This window comes from Haliotis rufescens, unplaced genomic scaffold (genome assembly GCF_023055435.1).
Source record: "Haliotis rufescens isolate VD_foot unplaced genomic scaffold, xgHalRufe1.0.p SCAF_16, whole genome shotgun sequence".
In the NCBI taxonomy this organism is placed as follows: domain Eukaryota; kingdom Metazoa; phylum Mollusca; class Gastropoda; order Lepetellida; family Haliotidae; genus Haliotis; species Haliotis rufescens.
This window is the reverse complement of record NW_025963846.1, coordinates 33,937,763-33,963,517: the sequence shown is the minus strand read 5'-3', so window position 1 is coordinate 33,963,517 and position 25,755 is coordinate 33,937,763. Positions and strand designations below refer to the sequence as shown.

The following is a 25,755-nucleotide window of genomic DNA, read 5'->3' as shown; positions in this document are numbered from 1 at the left end:
TTATTGATCAGGTCGTCTTATCTGGGCGCTACCATTTTGTTTGAAGCAATTGCAATTGATATGAAAGGTGGAATCTGATTGGTCAATGGAGGGGCCTAGAAGGGACACGACTCGTATTAGCCACTGAGGGCGCTACGATCGAGCCTAAAAATTCTAGCGTAGTTCGGCATGGGTGGAAACTGGACTTTCAACATCAGCTAACGGCCTCGTTTAGGGACGATGCAAGAACACATTATAAAACAGTCTGTCCTTTCTTAATCCGGACTTTATATGTATTATACAGAAAATACATCATAATTTGTTTCATGTTCATATCTTGTAAACGAAAACACATTGTAAATATTCTCGACACAACGTGCAACGAGTCAGAACTGAACCTCACACACAAACTTCAAGTTTTCGTTACAGGAATCATCATAATAGCAATTGAACGCTGGATCTCGTGTCGACGCGCACTCCTCATCATTTGGAAAATTTGGCTCACCGTCGCACCAGAGGGCAGAGTTGGAGAATGTCTTTCCGTTGATCCACTGCCATCCGTCACTGACTTTTGACGCTGCACACCAGTAGTAGCCATTGTCAGATTCATGTCCTGGAATTACCAACATAAATCATTCTCATACTAAGTAATTGTCTAGTCATTAATACTGTGCAAAGCACTATCGTTTAAGGTAATAACATTCCTTTCAACAGAATTTCAGATGAAACAGCGCGTAAACGTCATCGGACCGGATTTAACTATTTTCATGCCGCTGTGACATACACATTGAGCAGGATGTATTGCGAAAATGTCTTAAAACAACATTCTCAAATTCATAAGTACTTTTCTCATATCAGCAATATTCTAATTATATGATGACGGCTAGTAAATACTCGTCTATGAACCAGTGACCAGCTTATTTTACATTGAAACTTTGTAATCCGGAGTCGACTGTTTCAAATGTAGTTGTTTGGGTAAAAAAGGTTCCAGATTAACGATTTAGGGTATGTATTGATATCCCTTCATATTTTAAAACATAACATCTGGAAACATGGTTTTAGAAATTGGTGGATCGGGTCTTTCGCTGTAACATTTCTCACTGTGGCATCAACAGCTTTTACTTGTGTATTTAATTATATTTCTTTTTACATGTGCACTTAATGTTTGTTTACCATTGGTCGCCATGAAGTCCCGAAATTCATTCATCTTTGCCTGACTCTCAAGGGTAATCAAATCAGCATTGTCATCTCTACAGTGTGCTCTAGCGGAGTCCCAGTCCATCTTCTCGGTGACAACCTTGATGCATCGTCTTCCCAGACCACTGTATCCACTTGGGCAGAGAGCTGAAATTGTACTTTCGTATAATATCTTTTCAGTAAATTATTAATTAGTTTCATGTTTAACATAATTGTGATTTTTTATCAAGGCAGCTTAGGGACAGAAGTCCACACACTGACATACAGCGATTCAGATTATTTTCCTTGATAGGTCAGTATATCATTATGCTATATCACGTCTTATGTTATATCAGAATGAATTTCACATTTCACATGGGCCGAACATCGAAAAAAGTAACGTTGAATTTCTCTCTGCAGTGACCTCGTTGGTTTTATCGACGATCGTGTTCGATTTTTGGTGAAATATGTCAGTGTGCTCTCCAAAAGAGTATTTTTGATACTTGAAATGATGATATGATGAACAACCTACACATACAAAGCATACCATATAGACTCTTGTCTCTTCTTATGTATCGGTGGGATACAATACACGAGCCGAGACCTTCCGTTCGTTAAATAAATAGACATCTTGAGATTTGAGTAGACAAACAAACATATTGGGGTTGGCATTATTTGAATCAAACTTGCTTAGACCACCAACTGATTCGTGTCAAATCCTCCTCACATATAATTATGATTTATATAGTTATAGATTGCCAAATACAACGTACTTACCAAAAACAATCACTGAAGGGAATAGGGTAAAGTCATCAGTGGTTGACACCAACCTCTGGTAGATGACGCACTCCTCCGACATCGGTTTAAAGGATACAGACACACAGTCGCTATCTGCAGAGCAAATTCCAGCACATTCCCAAACACTGGAAACTGAAGCACGAACATCAGTCCAATTGTGTACAAGTCTGCCATCGAGATCTGGACGTCGAATATAAAACGAACGTCTTGTGATTGGTGCCGTCTGCATGGACCTACTGACAAAAACGTAGAAAAGTAGAGTATATATATACCAGGACATTGCAGAGCTGGATATCACGCCGAAGTCTATCAGTGAGTAAAGATATGTTTTCGCCTTCGGTGCCTTTTGTTCAACATTGTGAGGCCATGAACAAATTTTATGTTTTTCATTACTAAAAAGATATCGTAACAAGGTATTGATAAGTTCAACATTCGTCACCACTCGCCCCTTTCCGTAACCTGCGAGAAGACTCGTCCCCTATCGATGAATGGTATGTGCGAAAATACGACAAATCAATCAGAATGCGCGTAAGATTTCAAGTTCTTCGTCAAAGAATCCCTCAGAAATAATTTTTGATTTTACATATGTCTTGAATCTAAAAATATACCCAAGACACAGTTAAATGTGTTCAATCATACTGTATAACTTCCCATGTCCCGATGTGCTTTAAATTGCATCTGAAATATATATAATATATGGGGAAAGATACGTGAACCATTACGCAACGAGTTGACAATTGTTTTAGTTATGCCCGTTTGTGCTAAGAAGGAACACGGTCGCATAAATGGCCATGAGAGGGGCACAAGTCGCTATTCGGCTTTTCCCAGAATAACACGAGTTGGTCACGAATGATAAGTGTAATTTACGGTGGGCAGAAAACTCGTTTTGGGCGACCATATAACATTCTCGGCTGATAAGGTGAGACATAGCATGCAACCATTTGGTTTTGATTTGTCAGCATGGAAGCAACGTTACGTTAAAAAGCGGTCAGAAACAAAACGAATTGCTTACGCTGAAAAGAAAAATCGTTCACAATTCATGTTGCCAATATAATGGAGAGCGATGAGAAACAAATATTTAGCTTTCCATGGCCCAATGTGCGGATCGAAGTGCTATGGATACGCAAAGAGAAGTCAGTAACTATAGTCACGGCTGTGAACACAGATGCTCTCTGTTAGTGCAACAAGTTTAAAGCACTTAGTTTTATCTATAGCGACACACACACACAAAGAAATGAATATATAAAGTAACTGCCTCCCTACATTATCCTTGACCTAAGCTGTTTGCGGGCCGCTTAATAATTAATTACGTCCACTTAGTACCTTGCAAGTCAAATTGTTAATATATATATTTGGAATAACGTATGCCGATAGTGTCTGTTTGAGAAAGGATTTACAACGCCAAAACGCTGTAGCACTTGATCACATCGTTATGCATCATATACTGATGTGAATCCAATGGTACAAATAAACCTTATTATACCTACTGGTATATTGTAAAAGCTTGGAGTAATTGGGCCAACTATGTATACGGACATGTAAAAAGTGACGATGTAGACGATAAACAATGATTTTGACGGATACAGTCCTACAGCCCGTAACATGTCGTTCGGAATGCCCCGTATTAACCTTTCTCCGGTTACACGATTAGAAAACACATTCCAAACGTCACTTTCCCGATCTGGTAAGCGACGCTCTGATTGGTCGGATGAAAAGTCGTTCTGTAGTGGGATGTCCTCAGAAATTAGTTGAGCGGTAGCGATTACTAAGATCTGATTTTAATGATATTGGTCCATGGTTATCGCATGAAATGAATGGAAAACCATTGATTATGATTGGCTCTTGTGCCCCGGAACAATCCTGCAGAGCTGCAAAGAATGACCCAGAGTTTGAGGTGCTTTAGGACGGAAGAGCCCGGATGCCGAAGTTCCAACGTTTGATCAATTGGGTTGATGTTGGGACATAAAACTGACTAAAGCAGTACTCGGTGTTCTAAAAAGCCCCATTGACAAAAAAGCTGCGTGAATAGATAGTTTCCTACCCCACGAGGGTAACAATGCTAGTAAGAAAACCCCTGTTAGTCGACTTTGAAGACGGGTGAAACCGGCTCAGCCACTCCACTAAAATCAAAGATATTCATCGTGGTGGTAAGCTGCTGGTAACGTCTCAGTAGCACGTCTACAAACGCGACTCATTTCACCTGTTTCACCAAACGGCGGTCGGGTAGCCTAGTAATTAAAGCGTTCGCTCGTCACGCCGAAGACCCGGGTTCGATTCCCGACATGGGTACAATGTGTGAAGCCCATTTCTGGTGTCCCCCGCCATGATATTGCTGGAATATTGCTCAAAGAGGCGTAAAACCATACTCACTCTCTCACTCACTTAAACCTTCATCACTTTGAACTAACAGTCGTGATACTGTTCAAAGCTGCGGTAAACAAACATTCTCCTATGCTAAGAATCGAACCCGGCCCTATGGCTTGGCGACCGCAGATTGGGGGACATCTGCCAAAATATTAATGAATGTGTTAGTGAGTAATGTTTTACGCCACGTTTTGCAATATTCCAGCGAAATCTAAGCAGCAAACACCAAGAATGGGTTTCATACCTTCTTTGTACGAATGAAAAATGTCTAATCCAATATTGTGCACACTTTCTCACTTTTCAGGTGCGCACCTGTATTTCCTTACTACCAGCATTGTTTATGGGGATTAAAACCAACCATCTCTGTACATTCCTGATGGGGCATTTATCACTGAACGTGGTGACCACAGTGAGTGAGTGAGTTGGGTTACCGCCGCTTTTAACAGTATTCCAGTTATATCGCGGCGTGTCAGCTTAATGTGGGAGGAAAGCCCGAAGTGATGCAGGTCTCAGACGTTAACCACTTCGGTGAAACCCATGAGCACGGGTATGGTGCTGGCAAACCTAGAAACATAATCGTGGCGAACCGGGATTCGAACCCACAATCATAGGTTTCTGGCGTGCCCAAGGGACGCAACTCTGCACAGCGAATCGCGGCGCCTTAGACGACTGGGCCACCCGTGCCCCCTGGTGACCACAGAAATACATGTTGCTACATCTCATTGATCGGGACAATTTGTAAAAAATGAAAGCAAATCTCATCTGAAGTTTAACTGAGAAAACTATGTCTGAAATGATGGTCTTCCTCGTTGGTAATATATTTGTGCAATTTGGGGATAGGACATTTAGGCAAGAAGTTGCCACCCCCATGGACACCAATTGTGCTCCCATTGTTGCTGATATAACTAAAAGTTTAACTTCATTCAAGAAGTGTCCCGTTTTGACTTTGACCAGTTCTCCTCCATCATCAGAACATACTAGCTTTTAGCCACATCATACGTTTTATGTGAACCCGACTGTCGTAGACACACTCCTCCAACAATGGTGTTGTTACTCGTGCATAGCCATGAAATATGAAACTAAAAGGAAAATAGAATTTTCATGAGAAATAATCCTAGATGACATTTCGGGAACGTTTGGCCTCAGGGTATAGAGCATATCAATTCGTTGTGCAGAGTTGCGTCCCCTAGCCTTGACGAGATCCGTTGTCCATCTTTGTATATTTGACCATTGCAACCCTGTGTTTAGGTTTTCGGGGCACAGATGATCCAGTCGTCTAAGGTGCCGAATTTCGCTATCGTCCCCCGGGTTCGATTCCCAACAAGGGTACAGTGTGTGAAGCCAATTTCTGGTTTTCCCCGCCGTGATATTGCTGGAATATTGCTAAAAGGGGCGTAAAACCATACTCACTCACTCACTCACTCGATGCCCTGGATATATTTCTACGTTTTTATTAGATCTACAGCAGTGTTCGTTGGTTTCATCAAAGTGACAAACGTCAAAGACCTGCATCACAACGCTCTTTCCTCCCACAAACCAAACCCACTCACTCACTATGCTGTGATGCCAATGACAACAGGTTAACTGTCAGACACATCTTATTTACAAGTTTCTGAACAAATATTATTGTTTACTTTGAAAGGATTACTTTTTGACAATCGGTAAGGATAGAAGACATTACACACAGGACACCTACTGCAGTTACTAACGCACAAAAGCACAATATCAAGCTCTCTGTTATACTAACATAAACACATATCGCTGTTTTGAGCTTAAGTAACATGTGACATACTTGAGGCAGCACATGGGTTGATGCACACTGGTCGTAATTTTTTAGCGAAATTAATTTTACAAAATATGTCTCCTCCTTGATTCATAAATATTCAACTGACTGGACCAAAGGAAGTTAGAAAAATTAAAACCCAAAGAACAATATAAATATAAAATTTCCGGATGTCCAGATTTCATCAAAAATTGTAATCATTGTATTCTTTCCCTTTATCTGATTTAAAATAAATAGTTTTCTTTTCTTGCTGCTTTTGACATTTATGGAATTTAGGTATATAGTTCGACGAGGAAGAATGTTTAACAAGAGTCTCACCAATTCTATTTGCAATATCTGTGGTATCTGTTAATGATTCATCCCCATTTTTGACATGGTGGATGTTAGATTTTGAACCCTTACCTTTAAATTTCTGAATCTTGTTCCATAGACATGGGCGAACGTGAAGTTAGTTTTAAAACATAATTTCGCCAGGATTGGCGTTAATTTTGTTTAAATGTAAACCTGGCTTTAGCATTTAAAAATTTAAGTTTATTCAAATTATGCACATAGGATTGCTTTTTCCCGTGCCATCCTAGCTTGTTTGGAGTTATTGTTAAACCATGGTTTACGAATGTGTGGATTTTCAGAGATTCATCAGCGAATTTGTAAAGTTCATCTGAGAACACTTTTATTGAATCAGGAACATCAATACATCGAGCAGGATTTAATTTGCTCGTACAGAGTAATTTGGACAAAGGCCAATTAGCCCTAGTGTAGTTCCATCTTGATGATAGAGGAACATCAGTTGGAGGTATTGTTTTAAGAATAGTCTTTCACAGACTCGTCGTGGGCTAACTATTCGAATTCGTTTAGCAGATCTGAGGTTGTAAGTGATAATCAAGAGAAGAATTTGTGCCTGTGCCAGGATGTAAATAAGTTTTAGAGCTATCATTAAAAAAGTAGAAATCGTTGTTAGAAATGAAATCTTCTAAAATCTTCCCTTTTCTGTTTGTATCAGCACTACTCAAAGGTGGATTATGCCCATTAAGATTGCCCATGATGACGCAGGGCTTGGGGAACTGGTCATAGAGATAATAGTTGAAGAGTAGAAGATGGAGCTACGTGAGAATAATATGGAATCAATGTTTAGAGTTAATCAGCAACAAGTGGTGTATTAAGTGGTAACAGCGCTATGTACAACACCCTGTCTCACCGTGCGGCGTTAAACAACAAACCAACCAACCACCAACACAGAAGAACTTCCATTAACCCTTCCTGGAGGAGAAAGTAAGTTATATGAATTATATTGTCTCAAATGGATTTGATAACTATCTTTAACTTCCTTGTTACTGTAAAGCATTAAAATTATTCCTTTGTCCTTTGCAATTCCAGGGCGGTCGGGTAGCCTAGTGGTTCGATTCCCGACATGGGTACACTGTGTGTAGCCCATTTCTGGTGTCACACGCCGTGTTATTGCTGGAATATTGCTAAAGGTGGCGTAAAACCATTTTCACTCACTCACTCTGTAATTCTACTGAATAATGTCATTAGAGCCGTTCATGGAGGCTCAACTGGTGATCTTGAGCGCAAGGTCCACTCCCATGAACCGAAAGTGAGGGAGTGAGAAAGGCTCGCTAAATACAATGTTTATTCCTAATGCAGGATATTAACCATCCCCAAACACACTCGCGTGATAACCTCTATGTCTTTTCCATTTGCTGACTTGGAAACCCTTTTACTGGAGAGGTGATACACACATTTTTCTTAAGTATTAAGCGATTGTAGTGCATGATGGCTCGTTGGAAAGCTCTTGAAATTCTAAGACGTTTGATACCACATCCGACACACCTAAAAAGGGTCCTTAGGGAAATACAACTGTTTGAAGGTGTCCAAATTGACGCCAGAGGCCTCTGTTAGGGTGGTACCGCACGCGCATGTGCGACACCACTGTGGTTATTTTAACACAGTTGGATAGCCAATGTAACCCTCTCAATGTTTCCAAAAGATTTGAAAAGATTTGGTCACTGCAAAGTGTTTCAAAAGACATACACGTTTACTCCTAAAACGAAAATTGGCGCGTTTCTCAAACACTCGAGGTAGAACCATGTCTTTTCCATTTGCTGGCTTGGAAGTCCTTTTGCTGGAGAGGTGAAAAAGACATTTTTCTTAAATATTAAGCGATTTTAGTGCATGATGGCTCGTTGGAAAGCTCTTGAAATTCTAAGACGTTTGATACCAAATCCGACACACCTATAAGGGGTCGTTAGGGGAATACAACTGTTTGAAGGTGTCCAAATTGACGTCAGAGGCCTCTGTTAGGGTGCTACCGCACGCGCATGCGCGACACCATATTGGTTATTTTAACACAGTTGGATAGCCAATGTAACCCTTTCAATGTTTCCAAAAGCTTTGAAAAGATTTGGTCACTGCAAAGTGTTTTAAGAGACATGCACATTTACTCCTAAAACGAAAATTGGCTCGTTTCTCTAACACTCCAGGTAGAACCATGTTTTTTTCCATTTGCTGACTTGGAAGTCCTTTTACTGGAGAGGTGAAAAACACATTTTTCTTAAATATTAAGCGATTTTAGTGCATGATGGCTCGTTGGAAAGCTCTTGAAATTCTAAGACGTTTGATACCACATCCGACACACCTATAAGGGGTCGTTAGGGAAATACAACTGTTTGAAGGTGTCCAAATTGACGTCAGAGGCCTCTGTTAGGGTGCTACCGCACGCGCATGCGCGACACCATAGTGGTTATTTTAACACAGTTTGACAGCCAATGTAACCCTTTCAATGTTTCCAAAAGCTTTGAAAAAATTTGGTCACTGCAAAGTGTTTCAAAAGACATGCACATTTACTCCTAAAACGAAAATTGGCTCGTTTCTCTAAGACTCAAGACAGAACCATGTCTTTTTAATTTGCTGGCTTGGAAGTCCTTTTACTGGAGAGGTGAAAAACCCATATTTTTTCTTAAATATTAAGCGATTTTAGTGCATGATGACTCGTTGGAAAGCTCTTGAAATTCTAAGACGTTTGATACCACATCCGACACACCTATAAGGGGTCGTTAGGGATATACAACTGTTTGAAAGTGTCCAAATTGACGTCAGAGGCCTCTGTTAGGGTGGTACCGCACGCGCATGCGCGACACCATTGTGGTTATTTTAACACAGTTTGACAGCCAATGTAACCCTTTCAATGTTTCCAAAAGCTTTGAAAAAATTTGGTCACTGCAAAGTGTTTCAAAAGACATGCACATTTACTCCTAAAACGAAAATTGGCTCGTTTCTCTAACACTCAAGGTAGAACCATGTCTTTTCCATTTGCTGACTTGGAAGTCATTTTACTGAAGAGGTGAAAAACACATTTTTCTTAAATATTAAGCGATTTTAGTGCATGATGGCTCGTTGGAAAGCTCTTAACATTCTAAGACGTTTGATACCAAATCCGACACACCTATAAGGGGTCGTTAGGGAAATACAACTGTTTGAAGGTGTCCAAATTGACGTCAGAGGCCTCTGTTAGGGTGCTACCGCACGCGCATGCGCGACACCATTGTGGTTATTTTAACAGAGTTGGATAGCCAATATAACCCTTTCAATGTTTCCAAAAGATTTGAAAAGATTTGGTCACTGCAAAGTGTTTCAAAAGACATACACGTTTACTCCTAAAACGAAAATTGGCGCGTTTCTCAAACACTCGAGGTAGAACCATGTCTTTTCCATTTGCTGGCTTGGAAGTCCTTTTGCTGGAGAGGTGAAAAAGACATTTTTCTTAAATATTAAGCGATTTTAGTGCATGATGGCTCGTTGGAAAGCTCTTGAAATTCTAAGACGTTTGATACCAAATCCGACACACCTATAAGGGGTCGTTAGGGGAATACAACTGTTTGAAGGTGTCCAAATTGACGTCAGAGGCCTCTGTTAGGGTGCTACCGCACGCGCATGCGCGACACCATATTGGTTATTTTAACACAGTTGGATAGCCAATGTAACCCTTTCAATGTTTCCAAAAGCTTTGAAAAGATTTGGTCACTGCAAAGTGTTTTAAGAGACATGCACATTTACTCCTAAAACGAAAATTGGCTCGTTTCTCTAACACTCCAGGTAGAACCATGTTTTTTTCCATTTGCTGACTTGGAAGTCCTTTTACTGGAGAGGTGAAAAACACATTTTTCTTAAATATTAAGCGATTTTAGTGCATGATGGCTCGTTGGAAAGCTCTTGAAATTCTAAGACGTTTGATACCACATCCGACACACCTATAAGGGGTCGTTAGGGAAATACAACTGTTTGAAGGTGTCCAAATTGACGTCAGAGGCCTCTGTTAGGGTGCTACCGCACGCGCATGCGCGACACCATAGTGGTTATTTTAACACAGTTTGACAGCCAATGTAACCCTTTCAATGTTTCCAAAAGCTTTGAAAAAATTTGGTCACTGCAAAGTGTTTCAAAAGACATGCACATTTACTCCTAAAACGAAAATTGGCTCGTTTCTCTAAGACTCAAGACAGAACCATGTCTTTTTAATTTGCTGGCTTGGAAGTCCTTTTACTGGAGAGGTGAAAAACCCATATTTTTTCTTAAATATTAAGCGATTTTAGTGCATGATGACTCGTTGGAAAGCTCTTGAAATTCTAAGACGTTTGATACCACATCCGACACACCTATAAGGGGTCGTTAGGGATATACAACTGTTTGAAAGTGTCCAAATTGACGTCAGAGGCCTCTGTTAGGGTGGTACCGCACGCGCATGCGCGACACCATTGTGGTTATTTTAACACAGTTTGACAGCCAATGTAACCCTTTCAATGTTTCCAAAAGCTTTGAAAAAATTTGGTCACTGCAAAGTGTTTCAAAAGACATGCACATTTACTCCTAAAACGAAAATTGGCTCGTTTCTCTAACACTCAAGGTAGAACCATGTCTTTTCCATTTGCTGACTTGGAAGTCATTTTACTGAAGAGGTGAAAAACACATTTTTCTTAAATATTAAGCGATTTTAGTGCATGATGGCTCGTTGGAAAGCTCTTAACATTCTAAGACGTTTGATACCAAATCCGACACACCTATAAGGGGTCGTTAGGGAAATACAACTGTTTGAAGGTGTCCAAATTGACGTCAGAGGCCTCTGTTAGGGTGCTACCGCACGCGCATGCGCGACACCATTGTGGTTATTTTAACAGAGTTGGATAGCCAATATAACCCTTTCAATGTTTCCAAAAGATTTGAAAAGATTTGGTCACTGCAAAGTGTTTCAAAAGACATACACGTTTACTCCTAAAACGAAAATTGGCTCGTAACACTCAAGGTAGAACAATGTCTTTTCCATTTGCTGACTTGGAAGTCCTTTTACTGGAGAGGTGAAAAACACATTTTTCTTAAATATTAAGCGATTTTTGTGGATGATGGCTCGTTGGAAAGCTCTTGAAATTCTAAGACGTTTGATACCACATCCGACACACCTATAAGGGGTCGTTAGGGAAATACAACTGTTTGAAGGTGTCCAAATTGACGTCAGAGGCCTCTGTTAGGGTGCTACCGCACGCGCATGCGCGACACCATAGTGGTTATTTTAACACAGTTGGATAGCCAATGTAACCCTTTCAATGTTTCCAAAAGCTTTGAAAAGATTTGGTCATTGCAAAGTGTTTCAAAAGACATGCACATTTACTCCTAAAACGAAAATTGGCTCGTAACACTCAAGGTAGAACAATGTCTTTTCCATTTGCTGACTTGGAAGTCCTTTTACTGGAGAGGTGAAAAACACATTTTTCTTAAATATTAAGCGATTTTTGTGGATGATGGCTCGTTGGAAAGCTCTTGAAATTCTAAGACGTTTGATACCACATCCGACACACCTATAAGGGGTCATTAGGGAAATACAACTGTTTGAAGGTGTCCAAATTGATGTCAGAGGCCTCTGTTAGGGTGCTACCGCACGCGCATGCGCGACACCAAAGTGGTTATTTTAACACATTTGGATAGCCAATGTAACCCTTTCAATGTTTCCAAAAGCTTTGAAAAGATTTGGTCATTGCAAAGTGTTTCAAAAGACATGCACATTTACTCCTAAAACGAAAATTGGCTCGTTTCTCTAACACTCAAGACAGAACCATGTCTTTTCGATTTGCTGGCTTGGAAGTCCTTTTACTGGAGAGGTGAAAAAGACATTTTTCTTAAATATTAAGCGATTTTAGTGCATGATGGCTCGTTGGAAAGCTCTTTAAATTCTAAGACGTCTGATACCACATCCGACACACCTATAAGGGGTCGTTAGGGAAATACAACTGTTTGAAGGTGTCCAAATTGATGTCAGAGGCCTCTGTTAGGGTGCTACCGCACGCGCATGCGCGACACCATAGTGGTTATTTTAACACAGTTTGACAGCCAATGTAACCCTTTCAATGTTTCCAAAAGCTTTGAAAAAATTTGGTCACTGCAAAGTGTTTCAAAAGACATGCACATTTACTCCTAAAACGAAAATTGGCTCGTTTCTCTAACACTCAAGACAGAACCATGTCTTTTTAATTTGCTGGCTTGGAAGTCCTTTTACTGGAGAGGTGAAAAACCCATATTTTTTCTTAAATATTAAGCGATTTTAGTGCATGATGACTCGTTGGAAAGCTCTTGAAATTCTAAGACGTTTGATACCACATCCGACACACCTATAAGGGGTCGTTAGGGATATACAACTGTTTGAAAGTGTCCAAATTGACGTCAGAGGCCTCTGTTAGAGTGGTACCGCACGCGCATGCGCGACACCATTGTGGTTATTTTAACAGAGTTAGATAGCCAATGTAACCCTTTCAATGTTTCCAAAAGCTTTGAAAAGATTTGGTCACTGCAAAGTGTTTTAAAAGACATGCACATTTACTCCTAAAACGAAAATTGGCTCGTTTCTCTAACACTCAAGGTAGAACCATGTCTTTTCCATTTGCTGACTTGGAAGTCCTTTTACTGGAGAGGTGAAAAACACATTTTTCTTAAATATTAAGCGATTTTAGTGCATGATGGCTCGTTGGAAAGCTCTTGAAATTCTAAGACGTTTGATACCACATCCGACACACCTATAAGGGGTCGTTAGGGAAATACAACTGTTTGAAGGTGTCCAAATTGATGTCAGAGGCCTCGGTTAGGGTGGTACCGCACGTGCATGCGCGACACCATAGTGGTTATTTTAACACAGTTTGACAGCCAATGTAACCCTTTCAATGTTTCCAAAAGCTTTGAAAAAATTTGGTCACTGCAAAGTGTTTCAAAAGACATGCACATTTACTCCTAAAACGAAAATTGGCTCGTTTCTCTAACACTCAAGGTAGAACCATGTCTTTTCCATTTGCTGACTTGGAAGTCCTTTTACTGAAGAGGTGAAAAACACATTTTTCTTAAATATTAAGCGATTTTAGTGCATGATGGCTCGTTGGAAAGCTCTTAACATTCTAAGACGTTTGATACCAAATCCGACACACCTATAAGGGGTCGTTAGGGAAATACAACTGTTTGAAGGTGTCCAAATTGACGTCAGAGGCCTCTGTTAGGGTGCTACCGCACGCGCATGCGCGACACCATTGTGGTTATTTTAGCACAGTTGGATAGCCAATATAACCCTTTCAATGTTTCCAAAAGATTTGAAAAGATTTGGTCACTGCAAAGTGTTTCAAAAGACATACACGTTTACTCCTAAAACGAAAATTGGCGCGTTTCTCAAACACTCGAGGTAGAACCATGTATTTTCCATTTGCTGGCTTGGAAGTCCTTTTGCTGGAGAGGTGAAAAAGACATTTTTCTTAAATATTAAGCGATTTTAGTGCATGATGGCTCTTTGGAAAGCTCTTGAAATTCTAAGACGTTTGATACCACATCCGACACACCTATAAGGGGTCGTTAGGGAAATACAACTGTTTGAAGGTGTCCAAATTGACGTCAGAGGCCTCTGTTAGGGTGCTACCGCACGTGCATGCGCGACACCATTGTTGTTATTTTAACACAGTCGGATAGCCAATGTAACCCTTTCAATGTTTCCAAAAGCTTTGAAAAGATTTGGTCATTGCAAAGTGTTTCAAAAGACATGCACATTTACTCCTAAAACGAAAATTGGCTCGTAACACTCAAGGTAGAACAATGTCTTTTCCATTTGCTGGCTTGGAAGTCCTTTGACTGGAGAGGTGAAAAACACATTTTTCTTAAATATTAAGCGATTTTTGTGGATGATGGCTCGTTGGAAAGCTCTTGAAATTCTAAGACGTTTGATACCACATCCGACACACCTATAAGGGGTCGTTAGGGAAATACAACTGTTTGAAGGTGTCCAAATTGACGTCAGAGGCCTCTGTTAGGGTGCTACCGCACGTGCATGCGCGACACTATTGTTGTTATTTTAACACAGTCGGATAGCCAATGTAACCCTTTCAATGTTTCCAAAAGCTTTGAAAAGATTTGGTCATTGCAAAGTGTTTCAAAAGACATGCACATTTACTCCTAAAACGAAAATTGGCTCGTAACACTCAAGGTAGAACAATGTCTTTTCCATTTGCTGGCTTGGAAGTCCTTTGACTGGAGAGGTGAAAAACACATTTTTCTTAAATATTAAGCGATTTTTGTGGATGATGGCTCGTTGGAAAGCTCTTGAAATTCTAAGACGTTTGATACCACATCCGACACACCTATAAGGGGTCGTTAGGGAAATACAACTGTTTGAAGGTGTCCAAATTGACGTCAGAGGCCTCTGTTAGGGTGCTACCGCACGCGCATGCGCGACACCATAGTGGTTATTTTAACACAGTTGGATAGCCAATGTAACCCTTTCAATGTTTCCAAAAGCTTTGAAAAGATTTGGTCATTGCAAAGTGTTTCAAAAGACATGCACATTTACTCCTAAAACGAAAATTGGCTCGTAACACTCAAGGTAGAACAATGTCTTTTCCATTTGCTGACTTGGAAGTCCTTTTACTGGAGAGGTGAAAAACACATTTTTCTTAAATATTAAGCGATTTTTGTGGATGATGGCTCGTTGGAAAGCTCTTGAAATTCTAAGACGTTTGATACCACATCCGACACACCTATAAGGGGTCATTAGGGAAATACAACTGTTTGAAGGTGTCCAAATTGATGTCAGAGGCCTCTGTTAGGGTGCTACCGCACGCGCATGCGCGACACCAAAGTGGTTATTTTAACACATTTGGATAGCCAATGTAACCCTTTCAATGTTTCCAAAAGCTTTGAAAAGATTTGGTCATTGCAAAGTGTTTCAAAAGACATGCACATTTACTCCTAAAACGAAAATTGGCTCGTTTCTCTAACACTCAAGACAGAACCATGTCTTTTCCATTTGCTGGCTTGGAAGTCCTTTTACTGGAGAGGTGAAAAAGACATTTTTCTTAAATATTAAGCGATTTTAGTGCATGATGGCTCGTTGGAAAGCTCTTGAAATTCTAAGACGTTTGATACCACATCCGACACACCTATAAGGGGTCGTTAGGGAAATACAACTGTTTGAAGATGTCCAAATTGACGTCAGAGGCCTCTGTTAGGGTGCTACCGCACGTGCATGCGCGACACCATTGTTGTTATTTTAACACAGTCGGATAGCCAATGTAACCCTTTCAATGTTTCCAAAAGCTTTGAAAAGATTTGGTCATTGCAAAGTGTTTCAAAAGACATGCACATTTACTCCTAAAACGAAAATTGGCTCGTAACACTCAAGGTAGAACAATGTCTTTTCCATTTGCTGACTTGGAAGTCCTTTTACTGGAGAGGTGAAAAACACATTTTTCTTAAATATTAAGCGATTTTTGTGGATGATGGCTCGTTGGAAAGCTCTTGAAATTCTAAGACGTTTGATACCACATCCGACACACCTATAAGGGGTCGTTAGGGAAATACAACTGTTTGAAGGTGTCCAAATTGACGTCAGAGGCCTCTGTTAGGGTGCTACCGCACGCGCATGCGCGACACCATAGTGGTTATTTTAACACAGTTGGATAGCCAATGTAACCCTTTCAATGTTTCCAAAAGCTTTGAAAAGATTTGGTCATTGCAAAGTGTTTCAAAAGACATGCACATTTACTCCTAAAACGAAAATTGGCTCGTAACACTCAAGGTAGAACAATGTCTTTTCCATTTGCTGACTTGGAAGTCCTTTTACTGGAGAGGTGAAAAACACATTTTCTTAAATATTAAGCGATTTTTGTGGATGATGGCTCGTTGGAAAGCTCTTGAAATTCTAAGACGTTTGATACCACATCCGACACACCTATAAGGGGTCATTAGGGAAATACAACTGTTTGAAGGTGTCCAAATTGATGTCAGAGGCCTCTGTTAGGGTGCTACCGCACGCGCATGCGCGACACCAAAGTGGTTATTTTAACACAGTTGGATAGCCAATGTAACCCTTTCAATGTTTCCAAAAGCTTTGAAAAGATTTGGTCATTGCAAAGTGTTTCAAAAGACATGCACATTTACTCCTAAAACGAAAATTGGCTCGTTTCTCTAACACTCAAGACAGAACCATGTCCTTTCCATTTGCTGGCTTGGAAGTCCTTTTACTGGAGAGGTGAAAAACCCATATTTTTTCTTAAATATTAAGCGATTTTAGTGCATGATGGCTCGTTGGAAAGCTCTTGAAATTCTAAGACGTTTGATACCACATCCGACACACCTATAAGGGGTCGCTTGGGAAATACAACTGTTTGAAGGTGTCCAAATTGACGTCAGAGGCCTCTGTTAGGGTGCTACCGCACGCGCATGCGCGACACCATCGTGGTTATTTTAACACAGTTTGACAGCCAATGTAACCCTTTCAATGTTTCCAAAAGTTTTGAAAAGATTTGGTCATTGCAAAGTGTTTCAAAAGACATGCACATTTACTCCTAAAACGAAAATTGGCGCGTTTCTCTAACACTCAAGGTAGAACAATGTCTTGTTCATTTGCTGACTTGGAAGTCCTTTTGCTGGAGAGGTGAAAAGCACATTATTGTTAAATATAAAGCGATATTAGTGCATGATGGCTCGTTGGAAAGCTCTTGAAATTCTAAGACGTTTGATGCCACATCCGACACACCTATAAGGGGTCGTTAGGGAAATACAACTGTTTGAAGGTGTCCAAATTGATGTCAGAGGCCTCTGTTAGGGTGGTACCGCACGCGCATGCGCGACACCATTGTGGTTATTTTAACACAGTTGGATAGCCAATGTAACCCTTTCAATGTTTCCAAAAGCTTTGAAAAAATTTGGTCACTGCAAAGTGTTTCAAAAGACATGCACATTTACTCCTAAAACGAAAATTGGCTCGTTTCTCTAACACTCAAGGTAGAACCATGTCTTTTCCATTTGCTGACTTGGAAGTCCTTTTACTGAAGAGGTGAAAAACACATTTTTCTTAAATATTAAGCGATTTTAGTGCATGATGGCTCGTTGGAAAGCTCTTAACATTCTAAGACGTTTGATACCACATCCGACACACCTATAAGGGGTCGTTAGGGAAATACAACTGTTTGAAGGTGTCCAAATTGACGTCAGAGGCCTCTGTTAGGGTGCTACCGCACGCGCATGCGCGACACCATAGTGGTTATTTTAACACAGTTGGATAGCCAATATAACCCTTTGAATGTTTCCAAAAGATTTGAAAAGATTTGGTCACTGCAAAGTGTTTCAAAAGACATACACGTTTACTCCTAAAACGAAAATTGGCGCGTTTCTCAAACACTCGAGGTAGAACCATGTCTTTTCCATTTGCTGGCTTGGAAGTCCTTTTGCTGGAGAGGTGAAAAAGACATTTTTCTTAAATATTAAGCGATTTTAGTGCATGATGGCTCGTTGGAAAGCTCGTGAAATTCTAAGACGTTTGATACCACATCCGACACACCTATAAGGGGTCGTTAGGGAAATACAACTGTTTGAAGGTGTCCAAATTGACGTCAGAGGCCTCTGTTAGGGTGCTACCGCACGTGCATGCGCGACACCATAGTGGTTATTTTAACACAGTTTGACAGCCAATGTAACCCTTTCAATGTTTCCAAAAGCTTTGAAAAGATTTGGTCACTGCAAAGTGTTTCAAAAGACATGCACATTTACTCCTAAAACGAAAATTGGCTCGTTTCTCTAACACTCGAGGTAGAACCATGTCTTTTCCATTTGCTGATTTGGAAGTCCTTTGACTGGAGAGGTGAAAAACACATTTTTCTTATATATTAAGCGATTTTAGTGCATGATGGCTCGTTGGAAAGCTCTTGAAATTCTAAGACGTTTGATACCACATCCGACACACCTATAAGGGGTCGCTTGGGAAATACAACTGTTTGAAGGTGTCCAAATTGACGTCAGAGGCCTCTGTTAGGGTGCTACCGCACGCGCATGCGCGACACCATCGTGGTTATTTTAACACAGTTTGACAGCCAATGTAACCCTTTCAATGTTTCCAAAAGTTTTGAAAAGATTTGGTCATTGCAAAGTGTTTCAAAAGACATGCACATTTACTCCTAAAACGAAAATTGGCGCGTTTCTCTAACACTCAAGGTAGAACAATGTCTTGTTCATTTGCTGACTTGGAAGTCCTTTTGCTGGAGAGGTGAAAAACACATTATTGTTAAATATAAAGCGATATTAGTGCATGATGGCTCGTTGGAAAGCTCTTGAAATTCTAAGACGTTTGATGCCACATCCGACACACCTATAAGGGGTCGTTAGGGAAATACAACTGTTTGAAGGTGTCCAAATTGATGTCAGAGGCCTCTGTTAGGGTGCTACCGCACGCGCATGCGCGACACCATTGTGGTTATTTTAACACAGTTGGATAGCCAATGTAACCCTTTCAATGTTTCCAAAAGCTTTGAAAAAATTTGGTCACTGCAAAGTGTTTCAAAAGACATGCACATTTACTCCTAAAACGAAAATTGGCTCGTTTCTCTAACACTCAAGGTAGAACCATGTCTTTTCCATTTGCTGACTTGGAAGTCCTTTTACTGAAGAGGTGAAAAACACATTTTTCTTAAATATTAAGCGATTTTAGTGCATGATGGCTCGTTGGAAAGCTCTTAACATTCTAAGACGTTTGATACCACATCCGACACACCTATAAGGGGTCGTTAGGGAAATACAACTGTTTGAAGGTGTCCAAATTGACGTCAGAGGCCTCTGTTAGGGTGCTACCGCACGCGCATGCGCGACACCATAGTGGTTATTTTAACACAGTTGGATAGCCAATATAACCCTTTGAATGTTTCCAAAAGATTTGAAAAGATTTGGTCACTGCAAAGTGTTTCAAAAGACATACACGTTTACTCCTAAAACGAAAATTGGCGCGTTTCTCAAACACTCGAGGTAGAACCATGTCTTTTCCATTTGCTGGCTTGGAAGTCCTTTTGCTGGAGAGGTGAAAAAGACATTTTTCTTAAATATTAAGCGATTTTAGTGCATGATGGCTCGTTGGAAAGCTCTTGAAATTCTAAGACGTTTGATACCACATCCGACACACCTATAAGGGGTCGTTAGGGAAATACAACTGTTTGAAGGTGTCCAAATTGACGTCAGAGGCCTCTGTTAGGGTGCTACCGCACGCGCACGCGCGACACCATAGTGGTTATTTTAACACAGTTGGATAGCCAATGTAACCCTTTCAATGTTTCCAAAAGCTTTGAAAAGATTTGGTCATTGCAAAGTGTTTCAAAAGACATGCACATTTACTCCTAAAACGAAAATTGGCTCGTTTCTCTAACACTCAAGACAGAACCATGTCTTTTCCATTTGCTGACTTGGAAGTCCTTTTACTGGAGAGGTGAAAAACCCATATTTTTTCTTAAATATTAAGCGATTTTAGTGCATGATGACTCGTTGGAAAGCTCTTGAAATTCTAAGACGTTTGATACCACATCCGACACACCTATAAGGGGTCGTTAGGGATATACAACTGTTTGAAAGTGTCCAAATTGACGTCAGAGGCCTCTGTTAGGGTGGTACCGCACGCGCATGCGCGACACCATTGTGGTTATTTTAACAGAGTTAGATAGCCAATGTAACCCTTTCAATGTTTCCAAAAGCTTTGAAAAGATTTGGTCACTGCAAAGTGTTTAAGAGACATGCACATTTACTCCTAAAACGAAAATTGGCTCGTTTCTCTAACACTCCAGGTAGAACCATGTTTTTTCCATTTGCTGACTTGGAAGTCCTTTTACTGGAGAGGTGAAAAACACATTTTTCTTAAATATTAAGCGATTTTAGTGCATGATGGCTCGTTGGAAAGCTCTTGAAATTCTAAGACGTTTGATACCACATCCGACACACCTATAAGGGGTCGTTAGGGAAATACAACTGTTTGAAGGTGTCCAAATTGACGTCAGAGGCCTCTGTTAGGGTGCTACCGCACGTGCATGCGCGACACCATAGTGGTTATTTTAACACAGTTTGACAGCCAATGTAACCCTTTCAATGTTTCCAAAAGCTTTGAAAAAATTTGGTCACTGCAAAGTGTTTCAAAAGACATGCACATTTACTCCTAAAACGAAAATTGGCTCGTTTCTCTAACACTCAAGGTAGAACCATGTCTTTTCCATTTGCTGACTTTGAAGTCCTTTTACTGAAGAGGTGAACAACACATTTTTCTTAAATATTAAGCGATTTTAGTGCATGATGGCTCGTTGGAAAGCTCTTAACATTCTAAGACGTTTGATATTACATCCGACACACCTATAAGGGGTCGTTAGGGGAATACAACTGTTTGAAGGTGTCCAAATTGACGTCAGAGGCCTCTGTTAGGGTGCTACCGCACGCGCATGCGCGACACCATAGTGGTTATTTTAACACAGTTGGATAGCCAATGTAACCCTTTCAATGTTTCCAAAAGCTTTGAAAAGATTTGGTCACTGCAAAGTGTTTAAGAGACATGCACATTTACTCCTAAAACGAAAATTGGCTCGTTTCTCTAACACTCCAGGTAGAACCATGTTTTTTCCATTTGCTGACTTGGAAGTCCTTTTACTGGAGAGGTGAAAAACACATTTTTCTTAAATATTAAGCGATTTTAGTGCATGATGGCTCGTTGGAAAGCTCTTGAAATTCTAAGACGTTTGATACCACATCCGACACACCTATAAGGGGTCATTAGGGAAATACAACTGTTTGAAGGTGTCCAAATTGACGTCAGAGGCCTCTGTTAGGGTGCTACCGCACGTGCATGCGCGACACCATAGTGGTTATTTTAACACAGTTTGACAGCCAATGTAACCCTTTCAATGTTTCCAAAAGCTTTGAAAAGATTTGGTCACTGCAAAGTGTTTCAAAAGACATGCACATTTACTCCTAAAACGAAAATTGGCTCGTTTCTCTAACACTCCAGGTAGAACCATGTCTTTTCCATTTGCTGACTTGGAAGTCCTTTGACTGGAGAGGTGAAAAACACATTTTTCTTATATATTAAGAGATTTTAGTGCATGATGGCTCGTTGGAAAGCTCTTGAAATTCTAAGACGTTTGATACCACATCCGACACACCTATAAGGGGTCGTTAGGGAAATACAACTGTTTGAAGGTGTCCAAATTGACGTCAGAGGCCTCTGTTAGGGTGCTACCGCACGCGCATGCGCGACACCATCGTGGTTATTTTAACACAGTTTGACAGCCAATGTAACCCTTTCAATGTTTCCAAAAGTTTTGAAAAGATTTGGTCATTGCAAAGTGTTTCAAAAGACATGCACATTTACTCCTAAAACGAAAATTGGCGCGTTTCTCTAACACTCAAGGTAGAACAATGTCTTGTTCATTTGCTGACTTGGAAGTCCTTTTGCTGGAGAGGTGAAAAACACATTATTGTTAAATATAAAGCGATATTAGTGCATGATGGCTCGTTGGAAAGCTCTTGAAATTCTAAGACGTTTGATGCCACATCCGACACACCTATAAGGGGTCGTTAGGGAAATACAACTGTTTGAAGGTGTCCAAATTGACGTCAGAGGCCTCTGTTAGGGTGCTACCGCACGTGCATGCGCGACACCATAGTGGTTATTTTAACACAGTTTGACAGCCAATGTAACCCTTTCAATGTTTCCAAAAGCTTTGAAAAAATTTGGTCATTGCAAAGTGTTTCAAAAGACATGCACATTTACTCCTAAAACGAAAATTGGCTCGTTTCTCTAACACTCAAGGTAGAACCATGTCTTTTCCATTTGCTGACTTGGAAGTCCTTTTACTGAAGAGGTGAAAAACACATTTTTCTTAAATATTAAGCGATTTTAGTGCATGATGGCTCGTTGGAAAGCTCTTAACATTCTAAGACGTTTGATACCACATCCGACACACCTATAAGGGGTCGTTAGGGAAATACAACTGTTTGAAGGTGTCCAAATTGACGTCAGAGGCCTCTGTTAGGGTGCTACCGCACGCGCATGCGCGACACCATTGTGGTTATTTTAACACAGTTGGATAGCCAATATAACCCTTTCAATGTTTCCAAAAGATTTGAAAAGATTTGGTCATTGCAAAGTGTTTCAAAAGACATACACGTTTACTCCTAAAACGAAAATTGGCGCGTTTCTCAAACACTCGAGGTAGAACCATGTCTTTTCCATTTGCTGGCTTGGAAGTCCTTTTGCTGGAGAGGTGAAAAAGACATTTTTCTTAAATATTAAGCGATTTTAGTGCATGATGGCTCGTTGGAAAGCTCTTAACATTCTAAGACGTTTGATACCACATCCGACACACCTATAAGGGGTCGTTAGGGAAATACAACTGTTTGAAGGTGTCCAAATTGACGTCAGAGGCCTCTGTTAGGGTGGTACCGCACGTGCATGCGCGACACCATAGTGGTTATTTTAACACAGTTTGACAGCCAATGTAACCCTTTCAATGTTTCCAAAAGCTTTGAAAAAATTTGGTCATTGCAAAGTGTTTCAAAAGACATGCACATTTACTCCTAAAACGAAAATTGGCTCGTTTCTCTAACACTCAAGGTAGAACCATGTCTTTTCCATTTGCTGACTTGGAAGTCCTTTTACTGAAGAGGTGAAAAACACATTTTTCTTAAATATTAAGCGATTTTAGTGCATGATGGCTCGTTGGAAAGCTCTTAACATTCTAAGACGTTTGATACCACATCCGACACACCTATAAGGGGTCGTTAGGGAAATACAACTGTTTGAAGGTGTCCAAATTGACGTCAGAGGCCTCTGTTAGGGTGCTACCGCACGCGCATGCGCGACACCATTGTGGTTATTTTAACACAGTTGGATAGCCAATATAACCCTTTGAATGTTTCCAAAAGATTTGAAAAGATTTGGTCATTGCAAAGTGTTTCAAAAGACATACACGTTTACTCCTAAAACGAAAATTGGCGCGTTTCTCAAACACTCGAGGTAGAACCATGTCTTTTCCATTTGCTGGCTTGGAAGTCCTTTTGCTGGAGAGGTGAAAAACACATTTTTCTTAAATATTAAGCGATTTTAGTGCATGATGGCTCTTTGGAAAGCTCTTGACATTCTAAGACGTTTGATACCACATCCGACACACCTATAAGGGGTCGTTAGGGAAATACAACTGTTTGAAGGTGTCCAAATTGACGTCAGAGGCCTCTGTTAGGGTGCTACCGCACGCGCATGCGCGACACCAAAGTGGTTATTTTAACACAGTTGGATAGCCAATGTAACCCTTTCAATGTTTCCAAAAGCTTTGAAAAGATTTGGTCACTGCAAAGTGTTTCAAAAGACATGCACATTTACTCCTAAAACGAAAATTGGCTCGTTTCTCTAACACTCAAGACAGAACCATGTCTTTTCCATTTGCTGGCTTGGAAGTCCTTTTACTGGAGAGGTGAAAAACCCATATTTTTTCTTAAATATTAAGCGATTTTAGTGCATGATGGCTCGTTGGAAAGCTCTTGAAATTCTAAGACGTTTGATACCACATCCGACACACCTATAAGGGGTCGTTAGGGATATACAACTGTTTGAAAGTGTCCAAATTGACGTCAGAGGCCTCTGTTAGGGTGCTACCGCACCCGCATGCGCGACACCATTGTGGTTATTTTAACAGAGTTAGATAGCCAATGTAACCCTTTCAATGTTTCCAAAAGCTTTGAAAAGATTTGGTCATTGCAAAGTGTTTTAAAAGACATGCACATTTACTCCTAAAACGAAAATTGGCTCGTTTCTCTAACACTCCAGGTAGAACCATGTCTTTTCCATTTGCTGACTTGGAAGTCCTTTTACTGGAGAGGTGAAAAACACATTTTTCTTAAATATTAAGCGATTTTAGTGCATGATGGCTCGTTGGAAAGCTCTTGAAATTCTAAGACGTTTGATACCACATCCGACACACCTATAAGGGGTCGTTAGGGAAATACAACTGTTTGAAGGTGTCCAAATTGACGTCAGAGGCCTCTGTTAGGGTGGTACCGCACGTGCATGCGCGACACCATAGTGGTTATTTTAACACAGTTTGACAGCCAATGTAACCCTTTCAATGTTTCCAAAAGATTTGAAAAAATTTGGTCACTGCAAAGTGTTTCAAAAGACATGCACATTTACTCCTAAAACGAAAATTGGCTCGTTTCTCTAACACTCAAGGTAGAACCATGTCTTTTCCATTTGCTGACTTGGAAGTCCTTTTACTGAAGAGGTGAAAAACACATTTTTCTTAAATATTAAGCGATTTTAGTGCATGATGGCTCGTTGGAAAGCTCTTAACATTCTAAGACGTTTGATACCACATCCGACACACCTATAAGGGGTCGTTAGGGAAATACAACTGTTTGAAGGTGTCCAAATTGACGTCAGAAGCCTCTGTTAGGGTGCTACCGCACGCGGATGCGCGACACCATTGTTGTTATTTTAACACAGTCGGATAGCCAATGTAACCCTTTCAATGTTTCCAAAAGCTTTGAAAAGATTTGGTCATTGCAAAGTGTTTCAAAAGACATGCACATTTACTCCTAAAACGAAAATTGGCTCGTAACACTCAAGGTAGAACAATGTCTTTTCGATTTGCTGGCTTGGAAGTCCTTTTACTGGAGAGGTGAAAAACACATTTTTCTTAAATATTAAGCGATTTTTGTGGATGATGGCTCGTTGGAAAGCTCTTGAAATTCTAAGACGTTTGATACCACATCCGACACACCTATAAGGGGTCGTTAGGGAAATACAACTGTTTGAAGGTGTCCAAATTGACGTCAGAGGCCTCTGTTAGGGTGCTACCGCACGCGCATGCGCGACACCATAGTGGTTATTTTAACACAGTTGGATAGCCAATGTAACCCTTTCAATGTTTCCAAAAGCTTTGAAAAGATTTGGTCATTGCAAAGTGTTTCAAAAGACATGCACATTTACTCCTGAAACGAAAATTGGCTCGTAACACTCAAGTTAGAACAATGTCTTTTCCATTTGCTGACTTGGAAGTCCTTTTACTGGAGAGGTGAAAAACACATTTTTCTTAAATATTAAGCGATTTTTGTGGATGATGGCTCGTTGGAAAGCTCTTGAAATTCTAAGACGTTTGATACCACATCCGACACACCTATAAGGGGTCGTTAGGGAAATACAACTGTTTGAAGGTGTCCAAATTGATGTCAGAGGCCTCTGTTAGGGTGCTACCGCACGCGCATGCGCGACACCAAAGTGGTTATTTTAACACAGTTGGATAGCCAATGTAACCCTTTCAATGTTTCCAAAAGCTTTGAAAAGATTTGGT

The 25,755-nt window shown here is 40.4% G+C and overlaps 1 protein-coding gene across 1 annotated transcript; it reads right to left on the bottom strand.

Annotated features, from left to right (window-relative positions):
* Window positions 1-365: 365 nt before the first annotated feature.
* On the bottom strand, window positions 366-2,014 carry LOC124118037 (C-type lectin domain family 4 member M-like). The gene is made up of 3 exons (XM_048396671.1): window positions 1,933-2,014; window positions 1,153-1,323; window positions 366-592 (listed from the first exon to the last, which is right to left on the bottom strand). Exons 1-3 carry the CDS (start codon window positions 2,012-2,014, stop codon window positions 366-368), a joined length of 480 nt encoding a protein of 159 aa, XP_048252628.1.
* Between the last annotated feature and the right edge of the window lie 23,741 nt (window positions 2,015-25,755).

Coding starts and splice junctions, on each gene's coding strand:
- LOC124118037 (XM_048396671.1), bottom strand. CDS start 2,014: ATGTCGGAGGAGTGCGTCATCTACCAGAGGTTGGTGTCAACCACTGAT. Junction 1,324..1,932: donor CCCTTCAGTGATTGTTTTTG/GTAAGTACGTTG, acceptor GTACAATTTCAG/CTCTCTGCCCAAGTGGATAC. Junction 593..1,152: donor GGACTTCATGGCGACCAATG/GTAAACAAACAT, acceptor TGGTAATTCCAG/GACATGAATCTGACAATGGC.